At 39.4% G+C, this 24931-nt stretch overlaps 2 protein-coding genes across 2 annotated transcripts; one reads left to right on the top strand and one right to left on the bottom strand.

Annotated features, from left to right (window-relative positions):
• Positions 1–286: 286 nt before the first annotated feature.
• On the bottom strand, positions 287–7783 carry ndufv2 (NADH:ubiquinone oxidoreductase core subunit V2). Its single transcript, XM_073491813.1, has 8 exons — positions 7668–7783; positions 6064–6126; positions 4411–4473; positions 2827–2943; positions 2526–2694; positions 2014–2123; positions 569–645; positions 287–464 (listed from the first exon to the last, which is right to left on the bottom strand). Exons 1-8 carry the CDS (start codon positions 7707–7709, stop codon positions 371–373), a joined length of 735 nt encoding a protein of 244 aa, XP_073347914.1. The 5' UTR covers positions 7710–7783; the 3' UTR covers positions 287–370.
• A 766-nt stretch (positions 7784–8549) lies between these two features.
• Positions 8550–23745, top strand: acss2l (acyl-CoA synthetase short chain family member 2 like). The gene is made up of 18 exons (XM_073491936.1): positions 8550–8847; positions 8991–9186; positions 12271–12362; positions 12877–12980; positions 15205–15277; positions 15421–15496; positions 16440–16524; positions 17500–17637; positions 18341–18511; positions 18628–18761; positions 19791–19923; positions 20759–20815; positions 21116–21196; positions 21530–21638; positions 21869–21937; positions 22137–22313; positions 22429–22503; positions 22602–23745. The coding sequence occupies exons 1-18, from the start codon at positions 8724–8726 to the stop codon at positions 22727–22729; spliced, it is 2022 nt and encodes a 673-aa protein (XP_073348037.1). The 5' UTR covers positions 8550–8723; the 3' UTR covers positions 22730–23745.
• The last annotated feature ends 1186 nt before the right edge of the window (positions 23746–24931 follow it).

Raw genomic sequence — 24931 nt, 5'->3', positions numbered from 1 at the left:
CTGTGATATAGGTTAAGAGTTACTATATGTTACAGAATATTAGTTTTAGTGAATTTTTTTAACCTGACTTAACTGCAACGAATCTTATATAGTTGAATAAATATGGAAAATACAAGAAACACAATGACTCCAAAAAATATCTATAAAATATCTACTGTCAGGCCTATACCATGGTATTTCAGGCTCTATTGTTGAGTGTGCTGTCGTCACAGGCCAAATTATGAATATATAATCTGTAGCATTCCCTTTGCGGCAATCCTGTAATTGACACACTGACACCTAGAGCATAGGTACATGAACAATTTATTTACATAATATGTTTGAGTTAAACATAATATCAGCTTTAGGGACAAATTGCTTCGAAAAACATCTACAGGTCCGCTCTTACACCGAAGCCTGGTCCTTTAGGAGGCTCCGTCAAAGAAGTCAATCCACCTGCAGGCTCACATGAAAAACGCCCGCCCCTGTAGAAAAAGGAAATTACAATGTTTATACCAGTAAATTCTACAAACAAATTTCATTGATCAGCCAGAAAACTAACTAAATCGTGATGGTATTTTGTATGTACCTAGGCCCAGGTGGTGGGACTCTGCCTGCTTTAAGTTCATCAATAATGTCGTCAATGTCCTTAGGTGTGAGGTCCTCCTGGAAACAAGACAAAAGCAGGATAAATGATTACCAATAGAATAGAGCAGTGTTTCTCATTACTAGTGATCTGGATTATTAAGATCCTTCAACCCGTACGAGCACCTTCTCATCCTATTAAATTCAATCCCAAGGAAAGAGTGGGAAATTAAGAGGCAATACTTTAAATACTACTTTTGCTATATTACAAAGGAACTTATGATGATGATGATAACCAATTCTAAATAAAATACACAAAGGCAGGTTTTACAAAATAATATAAAACTATAATAACACTATTTAAATTCATAAATAACTATTATCAGGAATAAAAGGCCATGCAGAATAATTGTGCCCTGTGATGCTTTTTGCTTCCAAAGCTGAATCAGATAATAATAGTCAGTGTGTTGCCTTTTTCTGGTTGCCTGGACAAACTTATTATCCTGTATTAGCAGCTAAATGTTAACAACGGCTTCCATAGATAATGAGTTCATCAGTTCAAATCCACCTCATGAAATAACTTTAAGGTTTTCCTAAAGTCAGTGCTAATGAGGTAAAAATTGACTTAATAAGTGAATGACTTTTACTTTGTTTTTGACCCGGGCAAACCAAACTATTTTCAGCAGTTTAAAGTGCATAAAGACTGAATCAGACATTTATATTGCATCTGCTTTCCAGGTTTAGAAGCCATAAACAGCGTGAGGTATGTGTTTGTTTACAGACAAACTTGAATAAAACTAAATGCGTGTAATTGATGACTTAATTACTCTAATAGCTAAAAACTGCAATAATTTCAAAGTGTTAGTTACTCAGTTAAAATGCTAAACTTGGTAAAACCTCTCTTGGTGTTAACACATTGCACCCTTTCTTCCTCCAATGATCAAACCTCAGCAATTTCAGGTGTTACTGAAAATGTCTCTACTCTCAGTTGTATTTACTTTAATTGGGTCATTCACTTGTGCTCAGCTTGCAATAATTAAATTCCCCATGGCAACTTGGTGCAGAATTACAGAAAATGTTAAACCACAAATCTAAAAAGCAACGTTTTCATATCATATCTGGGTCATAAAGTTGATCTTTTTCCAAACTGAGGTCATGGATGAGACAAGGTTATTATTCCAGCCATATCATTATTGTTATTATTAACTTTGGATTGATTGTTTCTCTGTCATCGTTTCAGTTTCTCCCCTTTTTCATTTGCTTTGAGCCTTTTAGGTGTAGACTGTACCACACCTGCAAAAGAAACCGAAGAACTCTTGAAATGGTCTGAGAGATGTATTCTCCGCAGACATTCTTTGCAAAACCCATTTCAAGTTTTAACCTAATTTCGTTAATTTAGTTATAACGTTCAATAAGGAAGCTGTCTGCACAGACTCGTCGAGCACTCACATAATAGTTGTCATTGATCTGGACCATTGGAGCATTCACACAGGCACCCAGGCATTCCACTTCTATTAGCGTGAACATCTTGTCTGGAGTAGTCTCTCCAACCTTGATACCTGTGGATAAACAAATTAAGACGTGCTTAATATTTAGCTAATCTCCTCCGACGAGCTACAGATGATGTTACTGAAACATACAAGTGTTTTTAACTCAAGAAGTATTACCTGACATTACACAGCTCAATGTAAGTTATAACAAAACATTTAAGAAGTAGGACAATGCTCTATTAAATGCCACACAGGCTGAAGTCATCTGGCTTGATTTCACCCTTGTATGTCCTCTTGTTTGCTGCTACAGCTCACTGTTGTTTGAATTGCAGAGACAACTGTATATTTACATGTTTGTTCCCAATTTCTGTTTATCTCAACTATACACAATAAAAAAAAGAAGCTTGTTTTCATCTGCGTTTTCATCCCTTCATTGGTGTCCCGCCATAAAATGGAAAATGGCTCTCTTACCCAGTTTGTTTTGGATGGCCTCCAGGATGCTGTCTGAGTTGCACAGCATGCAGGGTGTTGTTGTGCAGATCTGAATGAAGTATTTTCCCACGGGCTGACGCAGGAACATCGTGTAGAATGTCGCTACTTCATACACTCGCATTGGAGCCACTTCCAGCACCTCGGCGACCTAAATGAAAACAATTACAAACATTCAGTGAGGTTCGCTTACATGACACATTAGACATAGTACTGATGTATCTGAGCATTAGAAAATCAAATATGCATCACACAGCTGTAAAATGTTAAAGAATCACTGTGCCTTGTTCATGGCGGAGATAGGGAGCCATCCGTGTTGCCTCTGGGCTACATCCAGCACTGGGATGGTGGCTGCCTGCTTGTGTCCAAGAGGGTACATTGAAATGATCGCTTCAATCCTCTATAGGGGGAAAAAAAAAATTAGTCAGTCATGAAACTATGGATGTGGAGTTGCTCAGAATTAAAATTATTTCATTCCTCTTGTGCTTCAAAAATAAGACATTTAAAATATCAAATGATGCTCACACAGAAGCATTAGCTGCAACAATATACAAAAGAAGCACTTAGGGTTGGGCGATAAAATAATCTTGATACGGGATTGTTATAAAACTTGGACATTTTTACTCAATATGTATAGATCAACCTGTCACACAGAAGAAATATTGTGTTGTTAGTCTGCACTAAAGTGTTCGCCTATTTCCTACTGCAGAGGTTTGTTTGAGCTACCTGTGAAAATGTTGAGTGGAACCGAGGGGCACAAAGGCTCAGAAAAAAGGGCACAAAGGCTCAAAAGATGCTGTCGCTCTGTGCTGACCAAGACGGGAAACACAACAAATTTTTTCCATCCAGCAATGCACATCTTCTTTAATTTTTATTTTTTGTTAATAAATTACATTCTTAAGTTTAACTAATTAAGACTCTGTTATCGTCAGGTTTCAATTATTATCTAGATATTTTTCAAACTGACAAAATTATCGAATTATATGTTGATAAATATCTATATTACTCAATATGTAAAAAATCATGTTAATATTTTTCAGCTTTAAAAAAGTAATTTAAAGTTAAATGTAGCAAAATAATTCCTATTTTATATTGGGGACGATGATCAGATGCTCATAATTCACTGTCCAGTTACTGGGTAAATACCAATATAACAAATTATGGATAGAAAACCTCTGTTTTGGCTTTTAAAACTATTTTTTCTGACTAAACCCAACGAAACAGAAGCTGGATTGAAAGGGAATTTAATAATTAGTAAACGAATACATTGCAACTAGCCAGTACAGCTGTGAAAATATCAGATATTGGCACTGGCTTCAAATAATAAAAAAAACAACATCTTCCCCCAAAATAGAGAGGTGAAGTCCGATTCCTTGAGACAAATATTTTTATAAATGATACATTTTTAGCCAATTTGAATTGTGCCATGAATTACGTGATGTTTGTCAGTTTAGAAGGTAATTTTGCAAATTTGTCCTCAAGATAGTACAATATAATTTAGTTTTGTGTGAAACCGTTCAATCAGCTACATTGTCTTGCACAATATACTGTACAGTACGTCACCAACACCAACATGGCCGTCACCTTGGCACAGAAAAAGGTTGGAAAATTATGAAAAGTCTGGCCATTTTGACAGCTGACGCTCTGGGAGCTAGCTAATACCAGCTCTACAAGGGCTAAAAATATATTTTTTAAATTGTCTTTTTAATTGACAAACATGATTTATGTGCAATTCATGGCCAAATCAGACGGGATTAAAAAATATTTGTCTCTTGCCAGGAACTACTGTACATCTCACATGGTGGTCAAGCAGAAGGGGTGGGTCTTCACCTCTCTACGTACCGCTCAACACATATGACAACCATACCTTTTTGTTCTCCTCGGTGAACTCAAATGGAGTATCAGCATTGTTGTCAGGAGTATCTCTGTGCTAAAACAGAAAGAGACCATAGACCATAATGTTAAAAAGACAGTTAACGTTATTTACACCAAAGGCATAATTATAATCCTTATTAATCTTCAAATAACATTTATCAGCCACTTTATATTAAATCCAGCTGGGAAGCTATCGATATGAAGTTGCTATTATGGATGAATATTACTCCACAACTACCAATTTCAAGTGAGTAACAGGCTTATACAGTAGACCGTGTCTAATAGTATCTGATAAAATATGAATAACCTATCATGTATGGCCAGAGGGGAAAACAGGTGCTGCTATCAGACCACAGAGAAGACTCCACACAGACAACAATTATTTCTGCTTCTGCACACACTGCCCCCTTGTGAGCAGCAAAAAATCCTTTGTGCAATTATAAAAAAGAACAACGTTAAATGTAATGGTGTTTGAAGTTAATGATTACAAAAACATCATTCCTGATTGAAGAGGAGTGGTTCAAAGACAATGCGGCCAAACTGAATTTTCCCCAATCACAGACCAAAAACATCTTTACTATCAAGGGACGGTGAAACCATGGCATGTTTCCATTACATAAAAGTATCACCTGTGATGTTTATGTTGCAAAGCACAGCTCTAATAGGCTCTAAAGGCTGCTCCCGGGATAAAATTAGAGCTTTCGGAAAACAGATGCCTTTGGGATTAATTCAGCGAAAATGGAAGCACAAACATTGCTGAGTCACTTTACAAATACGTTTAAATGGCTAATTAATTTGAAACGCATACAAATAATATGACCACCTGTAAGTAACAGATAAATACAGTTTGTAAAAATAAACTCAGTTGAGCTTGCTGTTGTGAAACATTTGTATATGCATTGGTATTGTGTGTAAACACTTGAATAAAACAGATCTATTGCATTGTATTATACAGTCAAATACCCAGTCTCCCAAATGTGGAAAGGAGAATGAGGGAAAAGAAGCTTTTGATTTATTAATGTTGTTTTGTGAGATTCCAGCATCACATCTGTTTTCTTTACCCATTCAAAATGCATGAACTGGATGACAATTTAATTTCAGACTATTAATAAAATGTGGCAGCAAGTATAATATATCCCACACTGTCAGGTCACCAAAATTAAAGAAATAATGGATTTAAACATAGTAAAAAAAGTTAGTGTGTTTTGAGTACATTATGATGTGCATCGTCTATTAAGGCACGGCTAAACACACTGATACAAGGCCATAGAGGTCAGTGACGAGGATAATTAATATTAATACAAATCAAGACAATATTTTTATATTATAATGAATGTTTTGAGCACCACATACACACACGCAAATCTGATACTCTATTTCAGTGGTACTTCAATGATGATCTCTGTCCTATCTCGTAGCTCAGTGCATTCACTGCTTTCCCATGTAGAAGTAGTCCCTGATTTAAGAGCTAGAACAAAGTCTGACAGATCTTAAAACCCCCTGATATACTGGCCCCATGAACCCATTAACTTCACCATTTATCTCACTGATGTGGTGAAGAGCACAGACAACGTGATAATCAGTTCTTACAATAATACATTTCATCTGCACATCTGTTAACTTTGGCAAAGAAACTGTAACTCACCACAAAGATGCCACCGGCTCCAGCACGCGCAGCAGACCGATGCAGATTCCTGACCTGCCTGGCCTGCAAATACAGACAGATTAACAGCCTGGTAGTCTGTGAAGTGATAATCAAACTTCCAACATGAAAGACCTTTGGTGGGTATGTCTTGCGTCAGACATGAAGCTTTCTGAAAGGACTGATAAATGGAAACGTTTATGCAGCATTTATTTATACCGTTTACCACTGTCTACTATTACATACTGCATTATTGGTTGATATTATCTACACTGTAGTTATAGTGTAGTACTAGCCACATATCCTACATTTCTATTAGTAAATGTTTATACAAATATAGTTGCCACATATAGTTTAATGCAACATGTTTTACAGTTGTTTTATATTTAATTACTTATATATATACACATTTTTTACTTTCACTAAGTCTTACTTCTTATTGTCTTTTCTATTTATAATTCATTAAAATATCTATAGTGTGATATTTATTTGTAGAAGGAGCTACTGCAAGATACCAATTTCCCTTCAGGGATGAATAAAATATTTCTGATTCTCATTGATTGAACAGAAATAGAAAAACTGTTGATGTTGTCATTGTCTACCGCAGAGCTAATATCTTAAGGCCTTAATTTGCCATTATTAGGCATAATTTCTAAAGATGGCAACAGATCCTCTAAATTTTAATAACAAACCAACACAAAATGAGCTACCCTCACATAAGCATAGCTTGAGCACTGTTTTGTATTGGTTTTAATGATGTATGTCTACATAAATCATCCACATACAACTTAAAATTATTTAGGGATATTGGGATATGGGTGCATTTATGCATGTGCATGGAAATGCAACAAAAGTCAAATGAAATGTGTCGCATTATTTTTGGGGGACCAAAAATATTCACAAAATAAAAATTCAGATGTCACAGAATTAAAAATCAAGTGAAACAATAAAATATCCCAATATCCCTAACCAATACTGAGCAGTGTAGGTCGGTTTTCATAACATTTGCACACTTCACGGGTAGATACATCCTTGATGTACTGATTTCATTCTCATAAAATGGCTTATGATGACTGATGCTACAATCGGTTTGTCAATCACCTTTATTAATGTAATCTTGTGATTGTACATCAAAGCCAACCTCCTACTGTCTCGAATGAATCCTCATAGAGTGCAAAAAAGACTTCCGAGTCTTGAAGTTATTCAAATATCAGTGATTTTCCATACAACTACAACATCAGCTTAACACACACAGCTAACAGAGTTACGTGTTTTGAGCAGAAGCTCGCAGCTATTCTATTTTTAATCCGAGTGATAGTTAATGTCAGATAAATAGTATGATAAAGATAGTTTTTAATATAAAATCATTCATGTGCAAAATACATTTCCCTTTGCAAGGCAAATTATGTCCGACGATCACCTTGTAAACGTTTGACAGCAGAGAGCTAAAACAGCTAGCATGCTAATATTACCCAACGTTAGTTAGCTAACTAGCTTAGCGGCCTCCACTGCTTGCCCTTGTAAGAAGTCATAGCATCTTCTCTCCAAATGATCCAAAAGTGCGTTTAAATTAATACCCAGAACCATGAAGAATAGCACAACTTTACCGTCTGCGATACTGCAGAGCGAACAGCAGCAGACAAAAACATCTTTGAGGCTTGAAGTTTGGTCCCGGTGCGTTAGCAAATGGACGGGACAGCGGCCGACATCAACACAAGCGCTTACGCTCGATTAAGAGGGTCTGACGCTACGTGACGCTACGTGATGCTACGTCAGTCAGTCGCAGCGCTAGTGAATCGATCCCAGATTGAAATGCGAGATCCAAAACAAATGATGCCAACAGCCATTTGGACATTTCCTCTGAGCTGTGTTATGTAACCTGAATGGGAGTTCACGTTGCATGTTTACCAGCGTTTGAGGGATAAATATTCCAAATCATGAAACCAGCAAATATTCTTTAGTAGAGCAATATATCATTTCACATTTTTTTAGTCAAAACCAAAATCTGACACATATTAAAAGGCAAGAACACAATTGGATGATGACACATGAAAGCAAAGTCAAAGAATAAAAGTTGAGCAGAGGTTATAATTTGATATGGTTTACAGAACTCATGCAGCCTATATTTTTAAAACACTATATATTGTGCAAGTTTAATAAATATGTATATCTAAAATCCTTAAGCCACTATTTCTAGAGCATTTAGTGACAATGCATTGAGGATCAGTGTTTTGTTTACTTCTCTCTTTTCTTGGGGCACCCATCATCACCCTCTGTCAAAAGAAACCTCCCTGTGCCTGCCTGAATCCACAGCATTCGTCCTGCTGCACACCTCCCCATCGTCCCTCTCCTCCTGCTCCACTCCTTGCTTGGAAAAATAAAGCCACTGACATGCCAGGGAGGGCTCCTCCAATGAAAAAGTGGGAGTGCTGCACTACGTGAGCCGATTGGCTGCTCTAGCCCTAAGCAGACTCGGTGGAGAGCCTGCTGCTCAGGGATTAGAGGTGGGTCTTATGCATGCTGAATTGTGTTGCCTCAGTGCAGGAGGCCTTGTGGTGTTCTTACCTTACCCAGGAGGACCCAGACAGATCAGCAGTGGCTCTAGATTAACCCATATTCTGACTCTCAGATGATATTGGCCCACTGACATCTGTCCTTCCACAATGGTCGTGCCTGAATCACAGGACAAAATGTTCTACCCTCCTGATGACTTGAAGAGGGATGCTCACGTGCCTGATTTTAACTCCTATCTGGCACTGTACAGGAAGTCTCTGGAGAATCCAGAAGGTAGGTCAAAGCTGTCTGTATTTTTAGTGCAGTGTTCGCAGTGTTTCCTTGCATTTAACCTCCCTCTGAGCCTGTCTTTATGCACCATCTCTCTGCTCTGTCTGCAGCCTGTAACACTTACATAAAGTATCACTTTATTTCAGCTTTCTGGAAAGAGATCGCTGATGACTTCTTTTGGAAGAAGCCTGCAACAGGACCAATGATGCAGCACAACTTTGATGTGACAAAAGGGAACATTTATGTCAAATGCATGGAAGGGGCCAAAACCAACATGTGCTATAATGTCCTGGACAGGCTTGTGAAGGAGAGGAATCTCGGTGAAAAAGTTGCCTATTACTGGTAAGCAGCAGCGTCTGTCTGAGATGAATGATGGCTTTGATGGGAAATACCGCCTGCAGTTATGTCAGGTATTCCAGTCAATAACAACTGTCGTGCCCCCTGTGCCAACCCCTATGGACCAAAGCAAGCTCCAGCTAGCACAACACAGTGTCAGAGCTTCAATCGGAATCAACAGAGAACATTTAACAGGATTTGTTGTCAAGCTTTCCAGCATTTCATCTAAGGCGCAACACATTTTCCAATCTAGCATTACAGCAGATTGTAAGAGTCCTGTTAGACTTATAGAAACAAGAGTTTGGTGTTTTATTACAGCAAAACAAAGCTGACTCTATTTGAATATCGCCAGAATATTTCAATAAGAAAAATCCAATAACATCCTCATGGGTTGTTTTCTGAATATGACTGTGTAAACTCTTAAATCTGCTCACTGAACGCTTTCACTAAACTCTTTAAATTTTAATTTAAAGTAGCTTGGTGCTTACAGTAAAGCCTCACACCCTCGACAACCCACCATGAAGGCTCTACTTCATGTCGTTTCACTTGATGTTATGGCACATATTTGCACTGTCAACTGAAGAGGCTCAGCAAACAAGAAATAGTGGCGCTATAACTGCTGAGCTTAGCAAAAGAGGTTGGATGGAACTGGGCACAGTGGAGACCAGCCATCACCCACATAAGTGTCTTAACACTGTTTGCATTACATTAAAGCACTTACGTAATGCAGGATCTCTGTGTTTGCCACACCATTTTCAGCACACAATGCGAGGAGGATATAGTCTGTGTCAGCTGTGTTATTACAGTGTTATCAGTAACCAGATGGTTTGTTATGACCAGTTAAACACTCATATGACTTTCACTCACAGCTTGACCAAACAGTATTTGTCAAACCATCTCAAACGGTTGAACGCTGCAAAAAAACAGGCACCAAAAAGTATTCAAACATCAAATGTGTCTCCTTTTATTTGACTTTTACTGCTGTTACTACATCTACTAGAATCTACTAGATGACACAGGCTGATATCACTGGATTAAGATGTCTGGGTTTCAAAAAAGATGTAAAGTTGCCAGCCACAAATAGAAATGTGCGTCCTCAACCCCAAGTGGTTTCTTAAGGTAATTGATTGAATTAAAAGGCATCATGACAGTAATCCCTTCCACAGACAACTTTGACTTTAGAAAGAGAATCATGCTCTTGGTTTGAACTGTCAGTACTGGCTTCACATGGGAGACTGACAAGAGTCTCAATGCTTTGCGACGACAGATGTCCCAAGGCTTAAATGTCACCCTTTCAGCAAACACTGTTTTCAACAAAGAGACTTAGACCCATTCTCTCCGAGTTTATTAACCCTTTCAAGGATTTAGCTTATACAAAAATTGCTCCAAAATATATTTCCTCTCACAGGGAGTAAGTGATAGCAGTAAAAAGTGAAACATCCTGCTGTAATTTCAAACATTTAAGTCAAATCAGAGCCTTGGAGGTCATTGAGGAGCTGCTTCAAAATGCCCTTTTGATAAAGGCAGTAGTGGTAGTTAAAAGTTATGCATTAGCTGCTAGAACTGTACGTTGCAGACAAAACAAGATATCTCAATGTCATTTTCTATTTTCCCTTTTTTAGACAAGACAAGGAAACTACTTGTAGAGACTAAAGAATGTATACAGAGGACGAATGAATAATATATATGACGCCTGAAACTTGAGCAGTATCATAAATTGCATAAAATGAAGCAAATGCAGGCTAAAAAGAAAAAAAAAGTTAAGTTAAAAAAAGTCAGGGAAATGAAAGAGCATAAATGAGTCACAGACTAAAATTTATGTTGTGTATACATGTACTGCCCAAAGTCCAGAGGCAGTGGTAAACATTCAGTGTGGATCCAGTCTGAGATTTTCTGGAATTTGTTCAAGATATCTGAAGCACAGCAGCTAAAAGCAGCTTCACCATTTTGGATTTTATGGCAGGACTGGTGTGTTGATACTATAGAAGAAGCATTTTGCTCGAAAGTCTTTTGGTAGTTTATCTAAATTGAGATGCAGTTGTAGTAGTTGTAGTAATAGTAGTAGCAGTAGCAGTGCTAGAAGTACTTAGTAAAACATTATTTGACGGACAGTGCAGAGATTTTGAGAACTGGAGTAATAAGCTCAGGTTTCTTGTTAGATCTTAAGGGGCAGCGTTCTGAATGAGTGACAGCTGTCACCTTTTTTCTTTTTTTTTACAAAGATCTGAGAAAATCCAATTACAGTAGTCCAGCCTAACAGAGATAAAGACGTGGATTAGTTTTTCCCAAATCTTGTTTGTATGTAAATTCCTTAATTCAGGCTGTATTTTAAGGATATACTCTGTTATTGTCTCGACATGGCCATTAAAGTTTAGGTCTGATTCCCTGACTGCACCAACATGTCTCAATTAGGGTTTCAGCAGCAGACAAGATGAAGAAAACTTTCAGTTTGTTCAGTTTTAACCTTAATTGAATGTAAATGTATTTTTGACACATGAAATCCTCACTTTTGCACATTCAGAGCTGATGGGAGCATTTTGTACTTGAATGAAAGAGTTTTGAGGATTGACCCCTGTGGATCTCCACTTCATACATATTTGCTTATAGCCACAAAGAAGTAGGAAGAGATCTTTAAAAGACATTTAAATTTGTGGGCTTTTTCGTATGTTAACATGGTCCAAAAAATCCATAAAAGAACAAAGTTCTCTATGTGATGCACTTCAGGTCACTTAATCAATAGCTGCATTTATATAATGATTTATTTCACCATCCTCAGCCTAGCGATAGGGTTGATGCCAGGCTGTCTCATTGTTTTGGCTTCTGTCCTGCACCAGAGGCACTGCTACCACGCTGTCTGCTGGCCTGTGAGACATTGTGCGACATAGTTTTCCAAATAACTGTCCTGACAAACATCCAAACCTAATATAGACCCAGGAAAAACTGGAACACGTTATCTCTCCTGTGATGAACTCAGAGAACTCACTGAGAGGGTATTTTTGGAGGAAACAGAGGATCTGGGGGGATTCTTTGTCTTTCATTAAAATAATAATAGGATTTTGGTCGTGTTTCTCCTCTTGAATGTCGTCTCAGGGAGGGGAACTCACCAGACCACCACATGGCCATCACCTACCGCCAGCTTCTGAGCCAGGTCTGCCGCTGTGCTAATGTCCTCAAGAAAATGGGTGAGAAACTCTGAAACTGAGTAAAACGAGACAGAATTTAACATATGCCAAAATCTTTGCTTAATTCCAACATGTTTCAGCCTGTAAATGAGGAAAAAAGGGCATCATGTCAAACTACGTCTCAATAATGCAGACCTTGGCAAAAGCTTCAAACAACATTATCATAGCAGTACTATAACCTTTAATGTCAGCAGTGGTCTATATCTCACAAAGGTACACAGGTTTATAGTTATAAAACTATCATCTAAAATCTTTCCAACATTGTGTAATTACAAGAACAAATATTAGCATTGTCATTTGGCCAATAACCAGCAAGCTGCAGCTCAACAGATGTGGCTCTATGCCCAGTATGCCCAAAGAACTTGTCACATATCAGACATACAGTACAGCATCTAGATCATATCCAACATGCTGAAACCCAGCCTAAAATAAATTGCCATTGCTGGTTTGAATGTAGAGGTAACCCAGATCAGGTCAGGATGAAAAACAAAAGTATGTTTGTTTTCTTGTTAAGGTGTAAAGAAGGGGGACAGGGTGTCCATCTACCTTCCCATGATCCCAGAGCTGGTCTACACTATGCTGGCCTGTGCCAGGATAGGTGCTGTTCACTCCATTGTGGTAAGTAGTGTGATGATTAACAGCCTCTTTACTGATGCAAATGATGTTCAGCCGTTGTTTCACCCAGTCTGGAGAGGCAGATTAGTGGAGTTTGTGACTAGGTGTGTCACGCTTAACCAATTGCTGTTAATGGTGATATTTAAAAATGAAATATTGATATTGTGTCAATAATTAATAATTAACTAGCTACCACAGAGTGTGGCTACTACTGCTGGATAAAAAAAACATGTTGGTGGAGATGACAGACGAGAGAGAGACACTCTACATGTGGGGTTGATATCATGATAGTATTGTTAGTGTGATCTTTTTAGCCACAATAATCGTGTTTTGAAAATGTGACATTGTGACAGCCCTATTTGCTACATACAGATGTAATGTCATTTGATATCAGTATGTTCTCAAAATGTAAAAGATTTAACTTCTTAGGTATTCTTAAGTGAACGACAAGGACTTTGTCTCACAGCCTGAGGAAAGAAGCTGCTCTGTACTCTGGTGGTATGGCACTAAAACAAAAACTTACCTTGTTTCACCATCATCATATTACAGTTAGATCTTACACAGCAACAAATACATACATTACCTTGCTGTCATACATCCTGAAAACAGCTGTATTTAAAGAGGCTCTGTTGAACTTCTGTGTTGTGTTGCAAGCCAGGCATTAGTTTATGTTAACAGACTCCATTTCTAAACTAACACTGGCTCTCTGTTAGTGGAATGGAGAGACGCACTGAATCAAGTCGTGGTCCTTTGGGCTGTCATGGAAAATCTGAAAAGAAATCTACAGTCCAGCAGCATTAAACAACTTCAACAAATAGTCCACAGGCTTGTATAGGCAACCAATGGAGACAAGGAAGGTCTCATTTTTCAGTTACAATCCGCTCAAAAAGTGCTAAATACATGTTTGTATTAAGTGCTTAATACATTTTTCTTGCCATTGTCACCAAGTGCTTGCTGATGGGGGATATGTTTGGCCTCTGAAAATAAATGAATCAAAGATTATGGTCTAGACCTGCTCAGTTTGGAAAGTGTCACGACATGACTGTTGTTGTGAATTGGCGCTATACAAATAAAGATTTATTGACATGTAAATTGCTAAAAAATGTTACATAGAGCCCCTTTAAAAAAGAATAATAGCATGACTGACTTCCAAAACAAATGCACGCACTAGCCAGATTATGATCTTTACAACAAGTGGCAATACTGCTTTTGTCCACAGGGGGCGCCAGAATCAACACAAATGTATGTTCCTTGTAGCATCTTTAATTTCCGACACATCTGTGAGAAGTAGTGCAGGCAGTCAACATGTTAGCAGTGTTGGCTGCTTTGACCTCATTTCCAGGAGAAAACATCAGCTGAACTTGAGTTCTTGCCTCTGTTGAGTCCTGACTGCTTTGCTCCTGTAGTTATCAGCTGTTCTGTGTCAACACAGCTCTGGCAGCACCTGCGCTCAATATATGGGTCAGACATTTACTGGCTGTATCCAGAGACAGTCAGTGCAGTTTTGCACTAAAGCCAACTCTATTTTAGCTTTCCAACCTTCCCCATCTGTGCAAAGGTTAGCAGCCCTGTTAAAAATATCTCCCCCTGCTCCAAGCTGGGTTTTTTTTATGACTTGCACAGGCCTGTTTTTGGCAGACTAACGGGTAAGTGACCTTGTCTGTGCTTGGTCATTGTTGTAAATGTTCCAACTGAGTTTTTTCTTTTTTCATATTTAATATGAACATCACTTAGCGACATCGGGATCTCTGGAATAGCGCCAGCCTCTTAGTTCCTCATGTGACTGTTAATATTAATCATAAATTAGCTTGGCATGAAATTAAGTCATAGATGGAGGTGGGCAGGACAGCCAGTGCCACTCATGCAGTGACATTTTGCTGAGTGCAAAGTCGTCAGTGACCTGATTCATAATGCTGTCATCAACACTGACACTTTATCCTTTGTGAACTATTAACCTTGGCAAGAACACAAGCGTCTGGCAGGGTACGCCGCAAATGACAATCATATAAAAGATTCATTATAAATGTCTGTTTCATTATGTAACATTGAACAAGGTGACTCCTCTATACATAGCAATGAGAAGGAACAGCATGCACCAGATGTCTGTTTGCACTTTACTAAACCGCACCCGTTGTGGCCACAATAACAATTAAGGAAAGCTAAAGCTAAAACTGTAATTCAGCTTTTCCACCTTTTTATTTCTCGTCTTTCTCTTTCTCATGTCCAGTTTGCTGGTTTCTCCTCTGAGTCTCTGTGTGAGAGGATAATGGATGCCCAGAGCTGCGTCCTGGTGACGGCAGGTAGGTCCGGCGGGCAGCAGCTCCAGGATATAATTTGTTGTAGTGCTCAGGGGCTGTAAAGATGTGTTTTCAAGTTGTAAAGTCATCTGTCTCTCCACCTACCCATCCCTCACTCTCCCCCTCCATCCATTTGTAACACACAGATGGTGTTTATAGAGGAGAGAAGTTGATCAACCTGAAACAGATTGCAGACGAGGCTCTAGAGAAGTGCAGGCAAAAGTAAGTCCAACGGTTTCTCGGTTCTCAGCAACCACCCATATTTACACTAGCTGCTGGTAATGGGACTCAAATCCTGGACTATGACTCACTGGACACACACACACGCACACACACACACATGTGGCAAAGCCCTATCAGCTGTTATCAGACGATGAGGAGGCGCACTGCCTGCGTTACACATAACAGAGTTTCTGGGCAACATGAGAACAAGACTCATCAGGGACACCAGCACTGCTCGTCCCCTGTGGCAACATGAGCCTGGGAAGGGTGTGAGCTGAGAAACGAAGCATGCTGGGAATAGTTATCTGAGGGGGGTCAGGGATGCAGATATGTTTAGGGGTATTATTTCAAAATAAAGTGTATATTAATATTGTCTGTTATACTAAGCCTCATGTGGCAAAGTTAAAGTTAGCCTGACACTATTTAATCCTAACTCATATCTTTATCATATCTTTAACTTTATATTATGTTGTTGTTATGTTTCTAATAAGAGGACCCACTCCCTTTATAGATATAATTTTGGTTGCGCAGTGGCAGACATACTTTCTTAGAGCCATAATTCGACCTTCATTGAAGTTTTTTTTTTTACTTTTACTGAATAGTAAAAGTGAGGGGAATAAATCTATACACAGATGGTGTCATTTTTCTGCAGCCATTACTCTATGCAATCAGTGTTTACTTGAGCTTCTGCAACTACTTCTGTCTTATAAGAGGGATCTCTCCTCTGTTGCTATTCCCCAGGTTACTCCCCTTTTCCCTGTTTAAGATTGTTTTCCCAATAGGATTTAAGGGTCAAAGGATGGAGGGTGTCTTGTTGTTTTAAAGTTTTTACAGAGACAAATATTTCATCATATAGGAAAGTTGACAAGTGCAGTTGAAAAATCTGAAAAAAAGATGAGATGGAGAGAAGAAGTTTCACATGGTATTTTTAATTTCTTCACAGAGCATCATCTAGCGTCACTAAATGCCTCATCGTCAAGCACCACGCACTGAGGACAAAAAGCGGAGCTGCATGCAACAAACTACAGGTATGACACATTTTAAGCTACTAATGTTTGGATTTACAGCCATTTTCTTAGAGCTTAACTGGCACAAAATGTGTTACAGTATCTGTGACGTGTAGTGTGATAATGTAATGTTGAGATAAAGATGTAAACCCAGTAGAGGTAGAAAAAAAGCTAGAACATAAAATATCTCCAAATATGCAAATTTAGTGATTTTTTACTTGAAGTAAATTTTCTCTCGGCTGTTTTTCTTAGCTTACAAAAATTTGATAGTTAGGAGATGAAAGTGTTTCACACAACACCAAATAAAACAAAATATTCACTCAATTGAATGACATGTAAAACCACTATCTATGTTTAAATGTATCACTGTTTCAAGTCTGTAGAAATCTATTTATGGGTTAGGGGTTAGATTTGGCACTTTTTTAGTGCTACTGCACATTCATTCATGTCGTACATTCTCATATGAAGATTGTTTTTATCCCCAATTCTCAAATTTTACATTCTTACCTTCACTGTTGGCTGAATGAATAGTACGGCAGGTGCAGAAAGTCAGGTCCACTCCTGCGGCAGTAGGGTGGACAAAAATAGTCAGTCTCCAAAGAAAAGTCGCCAAAAGTGGCACTGCGCTGACACAGATGCTGAAGACTTCAGTTGAACTTTGAAGTAAGTGTGTAGTTTAAAAGAGAATAGACAAAAAGGGAAAAGAAGGATAACAATCAGAGGAAAAGCAGCTGATGACAAAATTCTTGTAAATGCAAATGAATGAGACCCAGATTTTTATGCTAAGCCACTTTCCGCAAGTCCACAACCCCCAGAGGATCATGTAATTGTTCTCCTGCTGCTAAAACAACAAAAGAATATCCCAAAATGCCTCATAGGAGCTCAGTAAATTAAAGTCAGTTCAAAAATTGATGGTGTTGCTGCCTGTGCTTTATCAGAGCAGATGTAATGAGGGGTTTTTATTTGTCTTATGCCCTCTTGCTCCGGTGTGTTCAGACCCCCTGGGACTCAGAGTGTGATGTGTGGTGGGACGAGGCGATGAGAGACTCGCCTGAAGAGTGTGAACCCGAGTGGCTGGATGCTGAGGACCCGCTGTTTATCCTCTACACCAGCGGCTCCACCGGTAAACCCAAGGTAAGACACAGGTGTATGTAGAAACCGGTTTTATAGATAAAGAGTAGAAGATATATTGTTATAATGTGAAAAAACATGTTGTAGCATGGTACGGATCCATTTTTGTTTTTCTGCCGTGGCAGCAATACCCTTCTGTAATTTTCTACTTTGATAAGCCTGTAATGGTGCTAACCATGCTGGCCTCACATAAAATGAAATGATGGTTATTCAATGCTAAAGAAAGACAAAAAATAAATAAACCTCAATTGCACATGTGTTTTGTATTTTCTGTTTATTTTGTGGTATTATTATGTTGCACAAAAGACGGAACTCAGAGCGTCTGATAGTATGAAATCGCTCTCTCTTTGTCTCACACACACACACCTACTTGCTCTCCTATCTTTGTGTCATTGACATAATGCATTCTCCAGCCCCTTACCCTAACCTCAACAATCACTATTAAATGTCTAACCCTGAAGCAGCTGTGCATAGATGTGAGGACTGGACAAAATGTCCTCACTTCTCAAAAAGGTCCTCATTCTATGTCAAATACACTTTGGTCCTCACTTTGTAGCATGTACAAGACCACACACACACACACAGACCAACATAGCCTACATGCCTCCTCCGCCTGCATCGAGAGGCCCCATATTTTTGCTGTCTGCTCTCTTTGTGTTGACCAATTATCTCCTCGTTCATGTTTCTGTCCTTGTGTATGGTACAGGGTGTTCTCCACACTGTTGCTGGGTATCTGCTCTACACGTCGCTGACCTTCAAGTACGTTTTCGATCATCACCATGACGACGTGTACTGGTGCACAGCTGACATCGGCTGGATCACCGGCCACTCCTACATCACATATGGTCCCCTTGCAAATGGTGCCACGAGTGTCCTGGTGAGACTGAAACCGACCTTTTATTTCATATTAGTGACACATTGACAGACACATTTTATCAGAGGGCGCTCATAGGAGTGAGGTCTCCTGAGAGATGATGCGTGTGTTTTCTCCAGTTTGAAGGTATTCCTGTCCACCCTCACGTGGGCCGGTTCTGGGAGATCATTGAGAAGTACAAAGTGACCAAGTTCTACACAGCTCCGACAGCCATCCGCCTGCTGATGAAGTACGGACGGGAACCGCTGCAGAAGTAAGAGCCTTCATCCTCTGAATGTCACAGCCGCCCAGAAAAATCATGATTTTCCAGAGTCTGCAGCAGGAGACATTCGAATCATACTTTGAGCTGATAGGTGTATTTTTATTTTTTACAAGTTTCCCAACTTTCAAATGGAAATTTCCAGCATTAACTTTGAAAGACCTCACTTCTTATGTAACAGACTCCTCAGTGGTGAGGTGAAGAAATCAAAGTGAGATCATGATGTGAGTGATTCTCTGTGAACACGCCTTTTTCATGCGCTGCCAGGAGCAGCAGAATCCACATCTTGTAAGATTCACAGTGGAAGTAGAGGACATTACTGCATGCCATAAAAAACTGATAATATAAAGGAAAAAGTTTGGGAAATGTGCCTTCTGTCTTTCTTGCCAAGATTTAGATGAGGAGATTAATACAACTATCATGCCTGCAAGCAAAGTACAAATGTGTAGCCAGCTGGCAGTTAGCTTAGCATAAAAAGGGATCCTTCCTCTGTTGTCCTCTGTTATCATAAAAACTGGAAAGCAGGGGCAGCACTTAGCCTGGCTACGGTTTGAAGTTTCCGACAAGATGCCAGGAAGTCACAAGCCTTTTTCCAAGAAGTATTTCAGCACATAACTCACAGTAAAACCACAGCTGGACGTTTTTCAACCTCAGTTTTTGTACAGATTAAACAAACAGGATAAAAAGTGTTGATCTGTGAGCTTTAGAGCAACTGGTTTGCACCTCCACACAGAGCTAAGCTAGCCAAGAGCTAAAGGACGCAAAGAAGTGAATTTCCCAAAATATCATATCCAAAACCTCTCACAAATTTTCTTGGAAATGAAGAACATCACTCATTTGAGGTGCAGATAAGCCAAAAAGTGGAACTCATGGAATAGACCATAGATTAGCCTCACAAATTGACATTTTGCCTTATAAATACGTATTTACAACCACACAAACTGCCTATAAAAACAACGCAAATACTACCGAAATAATATCTCAGATTATCTCAGAGTTAATGTTCTTACTTGTCTGTACCAGGTATGACCTCTCAAGCCTGAGGATTCTGGGTACTGTTGGTGAGCCGATCAACCCAGAGGCGTGGCAGTGGTACCACGAGGCCGTTGGTCAGGGCAGATGTCCGGTGGTCGACACTTTCTGGCAGACAGAGACGGTAAGTGTCTGTGTTTACTTCAGACTTACTTTGAAGACACAGGAAACCTGAATTAGAATGACGTTTCTTTTATATCCATATTTCCATATATGGTATACAAAATTACTGAACACATAAAAAAAAACAAAAAACTGATTTTTCTGATGGAAGTCCAGATGTCACGATGGTATCAGCAAATAAAATGACGACCGCAGAAACAATAAAGCCTCCAGTTATAGGTTACAATCATAAAACACAAACATGGCACACAGTGTAGAAGTAACAGATGATAAACTGCATATTAGAGCAGGATGAGCTGAAAACAATCAGAACTGACTCTACTGTAAATCTCTATTAAGTTCAACCCAACAAGAACCCCACCAACCAGTGGCAATGTTTTCAAATGGCTTCTTTTGTCCAACCAACAGTCCAAAACGCAAACAACTCTTCATTCACAATCATAAAAGACAAAGAAAAGCAGCAAATCCCCACAAATGTTTGACATTTTTGTTTGAAAAATCACTTAAACAATGAATCCATTATCGAATTGGAAGTTAATTTCCTAATCTTTCCAGCCCAAGTTTCAGGATGACTTTTTAACATCTGTCCGCTTCAGATGAAAATAGCCTTGTGACTGAATCTGGCACATTTACAGCAATGTTTATTAAATTAATTAATACAAATATTCATTTTCAGGTGAAGAAATTAAGTAGAAGAAAGTTACAGCAATTTGTAGAGTTGATTGCAAGGAAACTGGAAACTAATCTTATACTGTAGGTGTCGATTATGTATGTTGTATAGATAATTAACACCTGTAAGATCAGTATCCTGTCTTTAAACATCCCTTTCTCTACAGGGAGGGCATGTTTTGACTCCACTTCCTGCCGCCACGCCGCTGAAACCAGGCTCTGCTGTAAGTGACAACATCTCCTTCAACACCAGTTTTCCCACACTTCTCACCATCTTAAACATACCTGTATATTTCCTCTGATGAGCTTCATCACTAATCATGCTGATGAGGGGGTGTTAAACTTCTAAATGTGAGAACATAGCCATCAGTATTTTGAACTCAACCTTTATTCATTTCCATTTGGCTCCTCCATGTGTAGATTGTGATCCAGGTCATGATGAGAAAGAGACGCCGAAGCCAGGCAGGAGCTGTTTAATGAAAGAATACCGTTATCTCACATTAAATCCACATCTCATATTTCAGACCTTTCCTTTCTTCGGGGTAGAGCCCACAATCCTCAACGAACACGGAGAGGAGCTGCAAGGCGAGGCTGAGGGTTATCTCGTAAGTTTCAATTCAATTCTACACAACTTTATTTATCCGCGGTGTGCAGCGGCTCGCCACACAGATCAACAGATACCAAAGTAGACAGGAGAGAAAGATAAATTATAATTCAAAGGCTATAAGAGCTTAAAAACTATATGTCCCAACTGTATTTTCACAGCAACCTTTGACAGGTGTCCCTATCTTACACGTTGCACCTTTAATCATAATTTTCCCCAAATAAAGCACTTCTTGACTTTTATAAATGAATACATTTTATCATTATTATAATAGTAGCAATAGTAGCAGTTAAACCTCTCTCCTGTTTTGTGTATTTTCTGTGTTTTGTTGCAGGTATTCAAGAAGCCCTGGCCTGGAATAATGCGCACCGTGTACAGAAACCACGAACGCTTTGAGAACACCTACTTCAAGAAATTCCCCGGTTTCTATGTCACTGGTGATGGTAAGCCACAAAAATGTTATTGCATCTACTGTCTGAGTGATAGGAATCACAAAAAGTTAAGTCATGTTCACCCTACAGCCACAAAAACTGTGGGCTGTCGCTCTGAATTAGGCTAAATACCAAACATCTGTATTTCGCACTAAAATACTATAAAAGAGCATTTTGAGGAGAGAAAAAGCTGCTGTCAAAACTGTTTTGGAGGTTATTCAGCTTGTTTTGTCCTCCCACAGGCTGCAGGCGGGATAAAGACGGCTATTACTGGATCACAGGACGAATAGACGACATGCTGAATGTGTCAGGTACTGTGCTGTGAGGTGTTACTGTCTGATAACACAGCTGCTTCTTCAATAAAAGTTATTACAACAACAAACTGAGTTATCTTGACTTTGTTATGTGATATTACAACAATAAATAAAAATGGTCTTAGATCAACCTTTTTATTCATGAATGTGTTTATGTTTTGTGACTGATGACTTTGTGTTTTCTGGTGTCTTTCAGGCCACCTGATGAGCACAGCCGAGGTGGAGTCGGCTCTGACGGAGCACCCGGCTGTGGCGGAGGCTGCGGTGGTGAGCCGGCCTCACAAGGTGAAGGGCGAGTGTCTGTACTGCTTCGTTACGCTGAAAAACAGCAGGGAGTTTAACCACACGCTGGTGGAGGACCTCAAGAGACTGGGTGAGGCTCTGACACAGGGGTTTACTGCAGGGTTAAAGGAAAAATACACTCAAAATGATGTCAGTTTTGTATATTTATCATGTATTTTTTCTTTTTTTCTGTATCCTTTCTTCAGTGAGAGAGAAAATTGGACCAATCGCTACGCCAGACTTCATTCAAAATGCTCCAGCGCTCCCCAAAACCCGCTCAGGTAACAGCTCTTGACAGTTCTTTAAACCAACATCCTCCTACTCTTCTCTCCTCATGTGCAACATGCGTCTCGTCTTCCTCTGACTGGGATCTATTTAGGGAAGATCATGAGGCGAATCCTCCGGCAGATCGCCCGCAACGAGAAGGACCTGGGCGACCTTTCGACCCTGGCCGACCCGAAGGTGGTGGAGGTGCTGTTTAGCCAGAGATGTGAAGCTGCAGCCTGAACAGACAACTCGACCCTCTTCTCTTTCCTTTCATGCTATGCAACTGTACAGATGAAGACAATCACAAACTTTTGGTTCTGGGTCAGCGTCTGAGTTTTTGTGTGCACTCTGTGGGACTGAAAAATTATACTGCTGACATTGTGATGTTTAAAATCAGCCCAGTCGTGAGGATACTATGTTAGCAGTTAACGTTTCTGCAAACCACACTAACGTCCAAGGTCGACATTTGTACCACACATTGCACATCACGTCCACATTATATGCTTTTTCAAAACCAGGTGTTTTCTTAACGAGCAGTTCAGACATTTCGTCCGTTTTTGTGGCAGCAAAACTGGGTGTTTTTAAGGAGAGCTGCAGACATTTTCATCTGTTTTCATTGCATCATAACCAGATGGTTATTAAGGAGAGCTACGGACATTTCCATCTGTTTTCGTGGCGTCAAAACCGGCTATTTTTTTAGGGAAGTTGGACCACCTCCACCTGTGAGCGTGGCAACCAAAACAGGTACTTTAAGCCAAATCATGATGTTTTCCTAACCCTAACCAAGTGGTTATTGTGCCTAAACCTCATCAGAGCATAAGCACAGTGTTGTGACAAGAGAGAAATAGAAAATTCAACCTAAACAAACAGAAAGTTGCAACATAGATGAACGTCCAGTTTTAACTTATCTGTGGTTTTGCAGAAACGTACTTGGCTAATATTTAATCTGGCGATTGGGTTGTTAAAATGGGGAGAAAAGAGGGTTTGAAAAGTCAAATCAAATGTCATTGGTGGTTTTATGAAGATGTATGTATGATGAGATGAGGCTGTTGTTGCTTTTAGGCCAATATGTCAAACAACTAGACACAGAATTACTATCTTTTATATTTTTTAACAAGTCTTTTAGTTTAGTTTGTCTGTCCTTGTAAATTTTGAAGTAAAGAAGCTTTGCGCAGCTTGTTTTTGACTGATGACTGATGTAAATTTTCAATTTGTGATTTGTTTCTATGACCTGAGAATAAAGTGCTCAATCTGTGTGCTGCCTTTGTCCTCTTGTCTTCAAGCTCAGCAGCTGATCGACGCCCTCATGTGGCAGGAACCGTCCTCTGCAGCTGCTATCTGATGGTTTACTGTAAAAGCCTTCTTACTCTGCTGCTGCCTTTTGTCTTTTAATGACGCACACACACAAACACACATACGGCTTTGATGCTGTGAAGTGCAGCAACGATCACAGGGGACGGAAAGATGGAGAGAAAAGAGAGCGTTGTTTTATCTTAAGTGCACTGGATTCTTTTGAAATTACAGGCATTAGTGCTCGTCACAAAAGAGGAACAATAATCTGTTTTTTTTAAGAGATTAGAGAGCAGCAGGTTGTTATGAAAGTCAGAGGGACGGCTCTTCTATCTTCATGTTAACATCGGGTCATGTGCAGTGTGTGTTTACTATCTCCACCACACCATGCCATGCAGAGATATGTGTGTAGATAGGTGGGGAGGGAGGACGAGGAGGAAAGAACCCCAGAAACACAGCGATGGGCACCGTTACATCATCATCACCCCCAGCAGCAGAGGAGTGGTTACCATGACAACCTCCTCATCCCGACCACATCCCCAGCACCTCTTTTACGACTCCCCCTCAACTGTCCTCCTCCTTACTCTGGTCACAACAACAGTCTGCAGATGTTTTGTAACCTGACGACCAGGCGAGGGATCAGATCACCTCTCTCTCTCTTGCCCTCTCTCTCTCTCTCTCACACACACACACACACACACACACACACACACACACACATACACATACACACACACACACAGATGTAAAGGAACATCTCAACATTTTGCTGCATCTCTTGACCTTCTTTATGTCATTGAAACCAACAACTTTTACACATTTAAAAAAAAAAAAAAAGGTGTCGTGACAAATGTTTGACTCAACTTTATGGTCGTTTAGGATGAATTTTATGATGCTGTTGAGTTGTAGTGTATTATGTGGAGAGGTGTACTCCCCTTCAAACATTTTCTCTCCCATTCATCAAGTGAGAAGTCATATTTCATCCACCACATATCAAGAGCTATAAAATCTAAAATGCCACACACAAATCAAAACGTCTATCTGAATCCATACTCCCTACCCCTACAGCAACAATAAAGCAGTAGAGTAAAGAGTAAAGGATAAGTTCACCCAAAAATACAAATTCAGTCATTATCTCCTCACCCTCATGCT

This window comes from Pagrus major, chromosome 21, assembly GCF_040436345.1.
Source record: "Pagrus major chromosome 21, Pma_NU_1.0".
NCBI classification, from domain to species: domain Eukaryota; kingdom Metazoa; phylum Chordata; class Actinopteri; order Spariformes; family Sparidae; genus Pagrus; species Pagrus major.
Note: the sequence above shows the minus strand (reverse complement) of the source record. Positions and strands in the feature narration are given on the sequence as shown.

Excerpts from the sequence above, each read along its gene's own strand:
- ndufv2 (XM_073491813.1), bottom strand. The coding sequence starts at position 7,709 with ATGTTTTTGTCTGCTGCTGTTCGCTCTGCAGTATCGCAGACG. Across the intron at positions 2,944-4,410 it reads TCACCGAGGAGAACAAAAAG|AGGATTGAAGCGATCATTTC; the intron begins GTATGGTTGTCA and ends TTCCCCCTATAG. Across the intron at positions 646-2,013 it reads AGATCAATGACAACTATTAT|GAGGACCTCACACCTAAGGA; the intron begins GTGAGTGCTCGA and ends TCTTGTTTCCAG.
- acss2l (XM_073491936.1), top strand. The coding sequence starts at position 8,724 with ATGGTCGTGCCTGAATCACAGGACAAAATGTTCTACCCTCCTGATGAC. Across the intron at positions 15,497-16,439 it reads CTAGAGAAGTGCAGGCAAAA|AGCATCATCTAGCGTCACTA; the intron begins GTAAGTCCAACG and ends ATTTCTTCACAG. Across the intron at positions 20,816-21,115 it reads CGCTGAAACCAGGCTCTGCT|ACCTTTCCTTTCTTCGGGGT; the intron begins GTAAGTGACAAC and ends CTCATATTTCAG.